The sequence below is a fragment of the Mytilus edulis genome, chromosome 4, assembly GCF_963676685.1.
Source record: "Mytilus edulis chromosome 4, xbMytEdul2.2, whole genome shotgun sequence".
Classification (NCBI taxonomy): Eukaryota; Metazoa; Mollusca; class Bivalvia; order Mytilida; family Mytilidae; genus Mytilus; species Mytilus edulis.
This window is the reverse complement of record NC_092347.1, coordinates 67,711,738-67,724,947: the sequence shown is the minus strand read 5'-3', so window position 1 is coordinate 67,724,947 and position 13,210 is coordinate 67,711,738. Positions and strand designations below refer to the sequence as shown.

The 13,210-nt window shown below is 31.4% G+C and overlaps 1 protein-coding gene across 2 annotated transcripts in view; it reads right to left on the bottom strand.

The window, feature by feature from the left end:
- LOC139520298 (inositol polyphosphate-5-phosphatase A-like) overlaps positions 1–13,210 on the bottom strand; it is a 52,273-nt gene that overhangs the window by 28,161 nt on the left and 10,902 nt on the right. For both annotated transcript variants that reach the window (XM_071312828.1, XM_071312829.1), the window contains exons 4-5: positions 3,828–3,915; positions 230–293 (exon numbers count right to left, since the gene is read on the bottom strand). In XM_071312828.1, the coding sequence (XP_071168929.1) occupies positions 230–293; positions 3,828–3,915 (152 nt within the window). The remainder of the gene's footprint in view (positions 1–229; positions 294–3,827; positions 3,916–13,210) is intronic.

Here is a 13,210-nt window from a genome sequence, read left to right as displayed (position 1 = left end):
TCTATGGAGGCACTGCTGCAAATGATGTAATACTGGTTTAACTAATGGTAATGTCTCATTCAAAATCAAATAATAATTCCATACTGTGAATATTAAATTCAAATGGTGAATAACAAACTGAAAGTGTACCAGTCTGATTGCTTATAATTGAAGTCCCTTCCAGTTAGACATTTATACTATGAAATGATTTAAGCACACTGACATCCATTAATGGACCATTATTACTTACCTACAAAGTCCCATATAGATATATCTTCTACACTTTCATGGACGAAGTAAAGGTTACCTAAAGCCTGAAATATAGAGCAGACAAAATAAAACCCAAAATATATTTGACATACTGCTTATAAACACTGATTAACAAAATGAGGTCAAGGTCATGTGGACCCTGCCAACAGACGTTAACCATGTGCATTGAGTCTATAAATCATATTACATCTATGTATAAATCAAATATATAAATCTTATTACTGACAATAAGTAAGAAAATTAAGTGATAGAACACTATAGTATAAAGCAATAGCTTAACCATTTACATAAGGTCAAGGTCAAAAGACATGGGCCAGATGGAAACTTCAGAACACAAGGCATCTGTATACAAATTATGTATAATGCAGGTTTTCTACCTTTCTTGAAAGTAAAGCTGCATTACAATAGTTTAAGCAGCTGCTGTCTCCAGAAATAGCATCAGCTATGCCACATTCATTACAGGTGAGAACAAAAATCAGGATTTCCTCCCTAATGTATTATGTAAAATGTAACATTTGAATAAGATAGCTTTTCCTTGAGACATTAAATGGATAGAGAGAGTTTTGTTGTAAACTATACAAATTCATCATACTTAAATGTTTTAATTTATGACATGTAAACATTAAAAAACAGAAAAAAATAAATTTACATAAAAACCACTAGACTTGTGTTAAATGTGTATTTACAAGCAATGTCAGTAAAAAAGAACAATTTGCAATGTTTGTCCACCTTATTTGGGTCAATATTTTACTTGTTTTTTTTATACTTAACATGTATTAATAGATTAAAGTTAAAAAATACAATTTAAGACCACATTAAACTGTATGACACTAAAATAATAAAATATTGTAGTATATGTCTGTATGATGATAATATCTGTATAGGTCAAGGTCAGTAAACCCTGATCAAGATATTATGCAGTTTGGAGTGATGATTTGGGAAAGATAAATTCTGCTTTGATTTTGTCAGAAGAAATAAGCATCATTCCTCATTGGGTAATCAAAGGATCAAAAGTATGATTGTGATCCATATCAAGGATAATGATTACATATACAGTTATCACTACTACAGAATATTCCTCTGTGATCTTAGAACATTTTGTATTTGTACTACACTTCAAAACTAAAGACAACTGTGGTCACTGTTTTAGGTTAGGGTACATCATAGATAAGCTACAAACTTTACATCTACCTTTAGCATATTTTCAATCCTCTTTTGATTTAGTATCTGAATATATTTTTTTTACAGCAATCACCAGATACAAATGAGTATTTTCTTAAGCAATAACAAGAATGTGTCCAAAGTACATGGATGCCCCACTCGCACTATTCTTTACCATGTTCCATGGACCGTGAAATTGGGTAATAATCTAATTTGGTATTAAAATTAGAAAGATTATACTATAGGGAACATATGTACTAAGTTTCTAGTTGATTGGACTTCAATTTTATCCAAAACTACCTTGACCAAAAACTTTAACCTGAAACTCCCACTTTCATTTTCTATGTTTAGTGGACCATGAAATTGGGGTCAAAAGTCTAATCTGGCTTTAAAATTAAAAAGATCATATCATAAGCAACAAGTTTACTAAGTTTCAAGTTGATTGGACTTCAGCTTCATCAAAAACTACCTCGACCAAAAACTTTAACCTGAAACTCCCACTTTCATTTTCTATGTTCAGTGGACCGTGAAATTGGGGTCAAAAGTTTAATTTGGCTTTAAAATTAGAAAGATCATATCATAAGCAACAAGTTTACTAAGTTTCAAGTTGATTGGACTTCAGCTTCATCAAAAACTACCTCGACCAAAAACTTTAACCTGAAACTCCCACTTTCATTTTCTATGTTCAGTGGACCGTGAAATTGGGGTCAAAAGTTTAATTTGGCTTTAAAATTAGAAAGATCATATCATAAGCAACAAGTGTACTAAGTTTCAAGTTGATTGGACTTCAGCTTCATCAAAAACTACCTTGACCAAAAACTTTAACCTGAAACTCCCACTTTCATTTTCTATGTTTAGTGGACCATGAAATTGGGGTCAAAAGTTTAATTAGGCTTTAAAATTAGAAAGATCATATCATAAGCAACAAGTGTACTAAGTTTCAAGTTGATTGGACTTCAGCTTCATCAAAAACTACCTTGACCAAAAACTTTAACCTGAAACTCCCACTTTCATTTTCAATGTTCAGTGGACCGTGAAATTGGGGTCAAAAGTCTAATCTGGCTTTAAAATTAAAAAGATCATATCATAAGCAACAAGTGTACTAAGTTTCAAGTTGATTGGACTTCAGCTTCATCAAAAACTACCTTGACCAAAAACTTTAACCTGAAACTCCCATTTTCATTTTCTATGTTCAGTGGACCGTGACATTGGGGTCAAAAGTCTAATTTGGCTTTAAAATTAAAAAGATCATATCATAAGCAACAAGTGTACTAAGTTTCAAGTTGATTGGACTTCAGCTTCATCGAAAACTACCTTGACCAAAAACTTTAACCTGAACGGACGAACGGACGCACAGAGGGACGGAGCCACAGACCAGAAAACATAATGCCCCTCTTCTATCGTAGGTGGGGCATAAAAATAACATCAACCTTGGTTAGCTCTAAATTAACAAGCTATGAATTTATTACAAAGGCTAGTTTTGCCTTAAGATTTGCTAGAGTAAGATCTTCCTGACTGACAAATCTGATACACAAATTACACAAACTGAGGATAATCTGTCAGTTAATGTGGTTCCCAAAAGTTACATTACCACTATCATTCACAATGACATTGTTTCAATAAAATTGAGAATGGAATTAGGAATGTGTCAAAGAGACAACAGACCAACCAAAGAATAGAATTTATTCCATTTTCCCAATGTAATTGCCCAAGTGAATGACACTTCTATGGGACCCATACTATTCTAATGCTTTCTCTGCCCTGGGCACTTCAAAACGGTCTTCCAAACATAGGGACTTGAAGCCTACAAATGTGGTTGGAAATAGCTGTAAATCTTAAACTTTGTGTCGCTTCACTACACTCTGGGTATGGTATCAATTCTCTATGCACTTTAATTTTCCAGGTTGTTTGTGCTGCTCAAATGATGTTCATTTTTCTCAAGTGTCCTATTCAGTTGTTTCTCAAAGAAGGATAGTCTTCTTCAGCTGTGATTGTTTCCTTTACATTACTTTTGGTGACTTATTTCAAAGTATTCAGTAGAACATATAATCATGTATAAATTAAAGATAACTAAGAGAATCCTACCTACACAAGTGACTTAAACATAGGGATTAGGGAACTGCATTTCAAGTTCTTAAATATGTTCAACATTTAAATTACCGGTCATAAACATACAACTCTAATGTGGGGAAACTTATTAAAGGGAGATTTGGGTTCAATTTTATCTATAAAATATAATCGTAGTACATGTACACTCTCCCATAGATTTAAAGGGAATACCATTGAATGGTGAGGATTCCTCACAACAAACCAAAATGTATTTTAGTTCTTTGAAAATTTACAACTGGATATAAACAGGGATGCTTAAAATGACTGTAAAGAAGTTTTCTTTGCTTCAAACAAGTTACGAGTATTACCGTGAATTTGTCTGCAGCAGTAAAGTCCTCATCCAGAAATACTCTAGCTCTATCATACTTCTGTAGTTCTTCACAGCCCAACATGGCTCTGAAAATTATAACAAAACTTTAAGCTTCAATGCATTATCAATGATAGATTTCTTAAAACATAAATACAGCAGCTATCATAGAAGAATCCTTCCTCAAATCCTGATGGTTTGATAAAAACCTATGCAGTGGGTTTTTTTAAAAGCATGATAACAGATTGTCTCTTTGTCTTAGAATGTATTGCAACAGTGGTGCTATAATTTTATTCAAATCCAATGGTGCAATTTGAAAATACTGGCAAGAGCACTGTCAGGACTGGTATGGTCTCCAAAACAATCTGTAGCTAATGATTTTAACCTGTTCAGACAAGGAAGAATATGATTTTGTAAAATATTACTGATTTCCCTTTATCATGTCTATGCAATACTTAATTAGAAACATTTTCATTGTCAATATGTTGACACACTAGATGTTATATTAGATCAAGGTCATTGTATACCCCTCAGGAACTTGACTAATTACATTTAACGTTTGAACTGTCAGGACTATGTAAGTCATTCACCATTTATTCCCATGTATACTGCAACTGTGGTATTTGCATAGTCCAACTGCATTGACCTTATATCTACATCTATTTGCTATATGCAGTCATTGACCGTATATCAATTTGTCTGAGATGTTAAAAATCTGTTTCAGTAGTTTCATTACAATTTATTAAGAATATAGATTCACTCAATTTTTACATCATCCTCTTTAAATTCAAAATTGATGGTTATTACCCAAAATACTTAATTTCAATTAAACAATTGTAAGAGTGGTAGTAAAAAGAGAACCACACATTGTCTCAAAAATTGTACCCAGTTTATAACAGGATATAAATGCTTAGCAAAGTAACACATACGTCCTTTGTCCAAGACTTGTACATATAAATTCTATATTTGAAACCATGTCCAAGACTTGTACATATAAATTCTATATTTGAAGGCATGTCCAAGACTTGTACATATAAATTCTATACTTGAAGACATGTCCAAGATTTGTACATATAAATTCTATATTTGAAGACAATGTATAAGAATTAATTATCAATATTTTTACAAAAAAGAGATTATACTTAGAGTGGGCACGGGTGGGCTACCCACTGTGGGTAGGTAAAAAAAAGCAAAATCCACATTGGCTGTTGTGTAAATATTCTATTTGTATATAGCTGGATACAAGTTTGCAAACCTAACTAAAAAGTACATATAATGTTTATTAGATTTGCTATCCCCTATTCTTGGCATACAATATAACAATCATGACAAGGATGAAGCATAAAACAGTTGTCAGCAAGAGTTTGTGTATGTTACACACATACTGAATTTGCAAGGGTAACATAAAGATTTCTGGTTATAAATTAGTTCAGTGAACTTTAATGTTAACATGTAGTATGCACTACTGTACAAAAAACAAATCATCTAAATTTAAAGCTATAGAAAGCCATTTGTGGCTAACATTTGCAATAACTTAACATATAATGAATTTTCATACAATGAAAGTTCACATTTCAAAACATCGTTTGAAATATTGATCTAGATCATTGACCTACCACATTCTTCAATCAACAAAGAAGAAAAACAGAAAATTTGAATAAGAAATTGAAGAAATGTCTGCTCAGCATTCTCACTTTGAACATTTGTATTGAACATTTGTATTGAATATTTGTATTGCAGCAGATATGCAATGTTATGATCTAGATATATCTTTAACTATCTGTTGCAAGATACAGGAAGTGTTCTGAATTAAGAACTTTACTTTGGTTGTAGTTATAAAACACTGAAAATTCATGCATAATGATTATCTGCTTAGTATTAGCAGACCTCATTATTATAATCCTCAATAGAAAATTTCTCTAAATGAAAATAGATAACAATAACCTTTAATTTGATTTTAGCAATGCTTGACCTTTCACTGAACAATTCAAAGTTTGGTGACCATATTCAATGATTGCATCCATCTAATTGAACTTATTGCCTATCCATTTCTTTTATAGAGGGGGAGGGTTAGCTCTTTTTTTACTACTTTTAACAAATAATATTTTGTTATTAATAATGGTATACATGTAGGTTGGCTGAGCTCGTTGTTGAAGGACATACAGCAATTCTACAGTTGCTCACATCTATGTCTTGTCTCTAGTCCATCATAACACATCTTACTGATATACATGTATAAATATACAATTAAATATAAATATTAAATAAATAAACAATATTGCTTGTTTTCTATTCAAATGATTACATTGCAATATGTCTCTTTCAATAAATGTACACATATTATTATATCTTAATTATAAACCTACAAATCTAATTTTGTAAATCTCATATCCAAACATTATTTCTGTCTGAGGACAAGAAAAACAAGTGACAATCAGCCTTATACAATTATCAATGTTTATTCTTACAATAACTTATGGTGACTTGAGAAACACCGATATCACTCAGATTACAATTCTACCTTGACAGGTAAGTTTGTATCTAGCCTATAAAATACTTATTTAGCCTTGAGAATTGAAAGGTCAGTTTATCCCATTCATACAAAAGAAGTTGGTAAAATTGGCTTCATGCCATTTACCTTGTCCAAAATTAAGGTCACTTTATTGTTATTGTGATATTGTTAGAGTACAAAAGAACCCTATATTCTGACCAATGCTTAAACTTTGTGCATCTTGATTCAATTGTTCAAAATATGTTAATGTTGAAATTTAGGGGTTACTTTCGGCCTTTTTTTTACGTGTTAGTTTTCTTTTCAGATATTAAAAAACTATCGGCTTTATAGAAATAGACTCTGCTTGCAGGTTCTCTTGTTTTTGTTTACACCAAATTCTAAAGGATTATAATTTAGTTGCAAAATATTCTAAACGAGAGCTGATTTTTTTTTTATCTTTTAATGTGAATTGAAGGTTAAATAATTATAATGTGAATTAGAATGAAGAAAACATCTTGGTCCCAAAAAAAATCATCAATCAGGATATGAAATTCCAAATATTAATTTATTATACTAAAATCAGTTCATATAGAATAAACTTTTAAGATTTTATTGATTCCTTTTAAATTGAAATCTCTAGCCACTGTTTTGCAGGTTTAGATCATGCCCCAACAGAAAACCAATAAATATGACAGTACAATGTACTCTAAGCACAAACACATAAGGTCAGTGTGAAATAGACATCTAGGGCAGGAGCAAACTGTCAGTTATACCAAACCAGTTTGACTAGATCTCTAGTTTAAAACCAGTTTGACTAGATGTGTAGATTATTCTTGGAATAACAATGGTGTGGCCTATATTTTGACAAGGTAAATAACATGAGGACCTGGATGGGTTTTTTAATATCTGTATTCTTTAAAGTTTTAGGGCATTTTCTTTTAATAGCCTTGAAAAAACTCTCATTCTGTAAAATTCTCATGAAAATGATTTTACTATTTAGTCTTTCTGTTACAAGATTATTTATCAATTATGTTCATTGATCATGATTATATTATCAGTATGCCTTACAGTTACCTAAGTTACCTTTTTATTATGCACAGTTATTCTTTATACTTTTGCACTGCAGTAAATTATTCTCTATTCTTTATTTTGATGTTCATTTTCTCTATTCTCTATTATTTTTTGTTGCTATTACATGTATTCTCTATTCTGTAAACCCCATTCTGACCCTCATAGGTAAACTTCTTTTGTATGCATGGGATAAACTGACCTTTCAATTCTCAAGGCTAAATAAGTATTTTATAGGCTAGATACAAACTTACCTGTCAAGGTAGAATTGTAATCTGAGTGGTATTGGTGTTTCTCAAGTCACCATAATCTTTTAAATCCAATGCAATTACAGCACATATACTTGGTTGTGTAAAAAAATCACCTACAAGTAAGTTTGCTTGTCTGTTAGACAAACCACATTATAAACTTTATTTTTTTAAATGGCACACTTTTTAGAAGGTTTTTGGTAGAGGTGCCCAGTATCAAAGAAGGGGTTGGGGCACAAAAAGGCTATTCAGTCATTTGCTTGTTTAGAATGAATAACAAGAGTTTCTATTTAGCAAAAAAAAAACGGCACTCAGTGCTCCACTCTCGTCAGTTCTGGCATCCCTGCCCAAAATGTTTTCAGAGTGCTGTTGTTCCCTTAAGCAATGCCAAAAGGTCCAAAGTAGGTTTTTTACCGTTCAATCATGTCACTAACTATTGGCTTCAAAATTGTATCATGTAATTGATGAATCCTTTTGTTTAATCTTAACTAATTAAGTTTGATCTTATATGATAAATTACAAACGAAAGTGAACCAACGCCTGGTGAGTCTGTAGAACGGTAGAGTCCATAAAGTGGATACCTCGCCGGGTATACAACAAAAACATTTTATTTTAATTTCTTTTTATAGTTTATTTACATACTTCCAATGAACTTTCACTTTCACTTTCAGTACGTTGCTATTAATAACGTTACTTACCATTGTAACATTGTGACGTTTAAATTTTAACAACCCGATTTTGTACTTCAACATGATTTTATGTATTGTTTTTATCCTGATGACGGTGCCCTAGGCACCGAAACATGTCGATCAATAAATTTTCTGCAGCAGTCCCTGAAGTGTTGTTGTTATAAGACTCTCTACATTTTATATGATAAATGTTGATAATTTAATGAACTATAAATTGTTTAGACATTTAAAGGAAGATAATAAATTGATTGCATATTAGAAGTGACAGATAATCCATGGCGTTCATTCACCCAAGGGTTTTTATTCTCATAAGTCTATTAAGACAGATAACCATGCTGTTGTGGTGGAGTTCTTTATTACTAAACAAGTTACGAGTAATTCTTTGATTTTCCTTTATTCATTACATAAAATATAACTTTAGAAAAGATAAAATTTAATGTAGAACATAACTGCACAGATTCTAACGATCAACAACACCAAAATAAATATCCAAGTATTTTCTAACAATCAAAACATTTGTTTTTGTTCAATTCAAAGACTGTTGTAATTAATTTTGTCCTCAGTTCCCCAAAAAACGTAATGACTTTTTAGAGAGATACTCATTCACTCCAAAGCACTGAACATGCTGAAGGGTTTTAATCAAAATATATTAATCTTCCTACTTAACTTAAAAGAATCAAAATTGCAGAATAAATAGACAATCTTTTTTCATATATTGACTTAGGTGCCGTGAAGCACATGTAGCCAAAATTAAATAGACATAGAAATAATAAAGAAACAGAAAAATCCTTTATCTTAAGTAAAAACAAATTAATGGCAGCACAAAACTTGGATCAGTTACAACTTAATACACCATTAATATGTTGTAACTTCTTCATGATAAAGACTAAACATGCAAATCATCCACAGAACTGATTCCAACCTAAACAATCCAGTTTAACATGCCACTAGACAACTAATTAAGGAATGGACAAGTCTGTACTCATTAACTGGTGATGAAATCAACATCTGCTGAAGAAATTAATCGTTTGCATTACATTATTTCTAAAGTTTCTGTTGTTGTATTTACCCCCCAGTTAATTTCCCCAACAACTTCAATCAAGGCTGACTGGAAACAGACAATGCAATTAAGAAAATCACATGTAATTGTTTATATGCAGATGCAATGTTATTGTTAGACAATAATCGACAAACCATCAACACTCTGTGATCTATTATACATGTAGCGCCTCAAAGTGTTCTATTTTTAGCAAACAGTCCAAAAGCAAGAAGTTTCTTCAAAGTGAACTCTACAAGCAAGAATCTATTTCAAAGCAAACTTAGTAAATTTGAATAATTTATGTTAACTTGCTTCTTGGTCTATAAATGATACTTGTATTATAACCTCTTATCATTTAAAACACTCTTCAAATTTTGAAAGAGTATTTAACAGCAACTTCAGAAGTCATAAAGACTCATCCTTAAATTGTTACATGCATTTTGCAACACGACAAGTGCGGCAAATGGAGTAGCATACCCTTCTGAAGCACCAGAGATCACCCTCAGAATTTTTACTATGCTTTTTGTTCCTTTGGCTTATGATTATTTTCAGTTGCTTCCTTGGTAAAATTATGATCTTAACTCTTAAGTCTCTTTTTTAACATTACTCTAAAAACAAGCAAACGACTCCAATGAAACATCTGAGTGCAATTGGTTCAGTTGCATTTCAAACTTTTGAAATACATTAAGTCACTAATCTAATGATCCTTTTACACATATATAATTTTACAGTACCATTTTCAAAACGAGATATATATTCTCAAATGCTATAAATGGAAAGAAGATAAAAAATGTTCAAAATACATGTACGCTTGAGCTCTTCTATACCCCTTGGTTAGCATGGTTAGAAAATCACTGATATTAACTATTATAAATATATATTTCTAACCAATAGTTTATTTGATGATTTTCATATTTCCAAAGAATTTCCCTTTACTACTGCATGGGAAATGTGATTTTCATGTTCTTTCTCCACATCATTAATTGATCTAAGAAGTTCTTCACTAATCTATATATAAACAGTTTAATACAGCTGCCAAGAGAAGTAAATTGACTTGAAGAACTTCAAGGTGTTTTGTATATGTTTATACTTTGGAATGATTGAAATAGAATTGGTGTGGTATAGTGTTTCTAAACAGTTTAACAGTGCCATCTTTTTTTTTTCGTTCCATGCATGGACAAGTTAACAAATGAATCATATTAAATAATGCTTCATCTTCAGGTTTAAGCTTTTATTATCAAACAAAAAAAAGAAGGTAAGAATACAGGACATAACAACCCAAAAAGGATACAAGCATAAAATGCAAAAATATGCAGTTAAAATTTATTATCTTTTGCAAACCCCTTGGAATCTACAGCAAACCTGTGAACAGACCTCTTTAACTCATTTGTTTTATCTTTGGCATGTATTTTTAAAACAAGAGTGCATACACTGAAACATCTCACCTGCTTTACTAATCATAATTGATGCAATGTTGAAAGTCTTAAAAGATAAAGGTTTTACTACAGGATCACATGAACTTAACAGTACATGAACTATGATTCATGAAAATGAGGTCAAGGTCAGAAGATACAAGTCAGACAGATACGTTCACTGTACAATAATTCCATACACTAAATCTGGCTGAGAAAACTAACAATCATCTGCAAAGAAATCTTCAAAAATTTCAGACTCAACATTAGATGACTTTTCCCTCCTGGTTTAAGGACTGTACTGTAATCACAGTTAAATGTTGACACTTAATTATCAATCATAATTGAATATAAACAGAATTAATCTATTTTAACCTTACTCTATTTTATAAAGAGATTAGTATATGTACATGTATTTAAAGACATGACCTGCAGCATAGCAGATGAATTCTGGTAACAAATACCATGAAAATAGGATTTAAAGTTGCAGAGGAAAACATGATGAAAATTTTATAGTCTGCAGATGTCAATTACATGTAACAGACATGTATGTATCTGGCAGGAAACAGGAAACAGAAGAGAAAAAATCAATCTTTAATTTGAAAAACAGCTTTCTTAGAAATCATCACAGGTATCATGCTTATAATTTGCTTTGTCAGAAGGGCATTTTGTTAAAATAGATTCAACAGTGACACTCTAATTAATACAGTTGGCATACCAAATCAAATATGAAGTTAAAAAGGAGTGAAAACCAAAGCTTGCAAAGAGTTGTACCAAATAGTAAAAATACCAAGGGTATCTATGCCAGGGTTTTTACATTTCATTATGGGTAAGTTTATTGAAAAAGAACATTTCAATTATATTTCAAGTAAACACAAAAGTGCTGATTACTTGGCTGATGATAGGCTAACCTCCAGGACAAAGAGTCAACCACCATTGGCACCATCCCAGTGGTTGTAAGAACTAATCAAAGAATCCAGGTATAATAAAATTGAAACCTGTTTTGATAAATATCATTGTTGAGCTTTTCCAGACAAAGCTTGGTATCAAGAAGCAAAATTTTAGTCTGTAGTAGCTGCCATTGTGACTTTGTGATAGATCATATGACCATGTGACAGACAAACATAGATATAACCCATTCTTAAGCATGGGAATATACTCAAAATTTTATTTCCTGTAACTGACAATTCAAAGATAAAGGAGGTTTTGTTGAAGGTTTCAAATTGCATAATGATCAAACCTATCCAACTGCAGAGCATTTGGCAGCCATAGAAACATCTTGAAAATTCAGGTTTCAGAAAGCAAAACCAGAGAGAAAATTCGATTAAATCATGTTTCCCATGTATTCAGAGATTAAAAAAAACATTTTCTGAAGTTTTTCTTATGAAAGTAAGGTTTCAATGCCTTTTTCACTATTCCAAGATATAAAAGTTACTTTTAATGTTTCGATATCTCTTGATTTGAGGGGTAAATAGAGAAAAACACTTGTAAAACTTGGTCTTATTGACATAATACACTACTTCATACTTTTATTGAGCCTCTGTCCACTGGTTCATTATTAATCTACTCACTCATTGACTACATTGGATGTAGTATTAAATACAATTACTTATTGATTTTGTAATTTAGAGATAACTTAATTAATACATCAATGTCAAAAGGTAAAGAGATTAGGTGGTCGAAAGCTGATTAACACTTCTTATGATGGACAACTTGTTTGTTCTCCATCATATTACTCTTTTGTTATCACAATTCTCCATGTGGAAGATATAATACTATGATGACATGTTAACTTGGCAATGGAAATGATGGAAGATATTGTTTTGTATAACTTCAAATATCACATGTAGAGAAAGTACACACCACACCATGACCAAAAGAGTAAAACACAAACGGTAGTCTTCAAATACAACACAGAAAATAAAAAAAGATAACATTATGAACCCCACTTTACATTTGGTGGTGAACTTGTAAGTAAGCAAAAAAGTACCATACTGCTTCACTCATTGCATTTTACAAGAAAAAACTTTGTGATGAGATATATTAGATGAAAAATTATGAGTATTGAAATAGTGTGAGATAGTGGAAATGGAATATGTTACTATTACACCACTATCCCAGGTATGGGGAGGTCTGGGCATCTTTTAACATGTTTTACCCCTTTACATTCTGTAAGTGCCTATCCCAAAGTCGAGAACCTGTAATTCAGTGGTTGGCCGGCATTTGTTGCTGTATATCATAAAATTGAAAATGGAAATGGGGAATATGTCAAAGAGACAACAACCCGACCAAAGAGCAAATAACATGATTGGGTCAATATGAACATAGGAATTTCATGTATTTCAACTATGCCTAAAACTAAAATAAGGAACTCATAGAGTAAAAAATCTAAATTAAAATGACTGATTAAAATTTTAAAAAACTTCATATGTTTGAC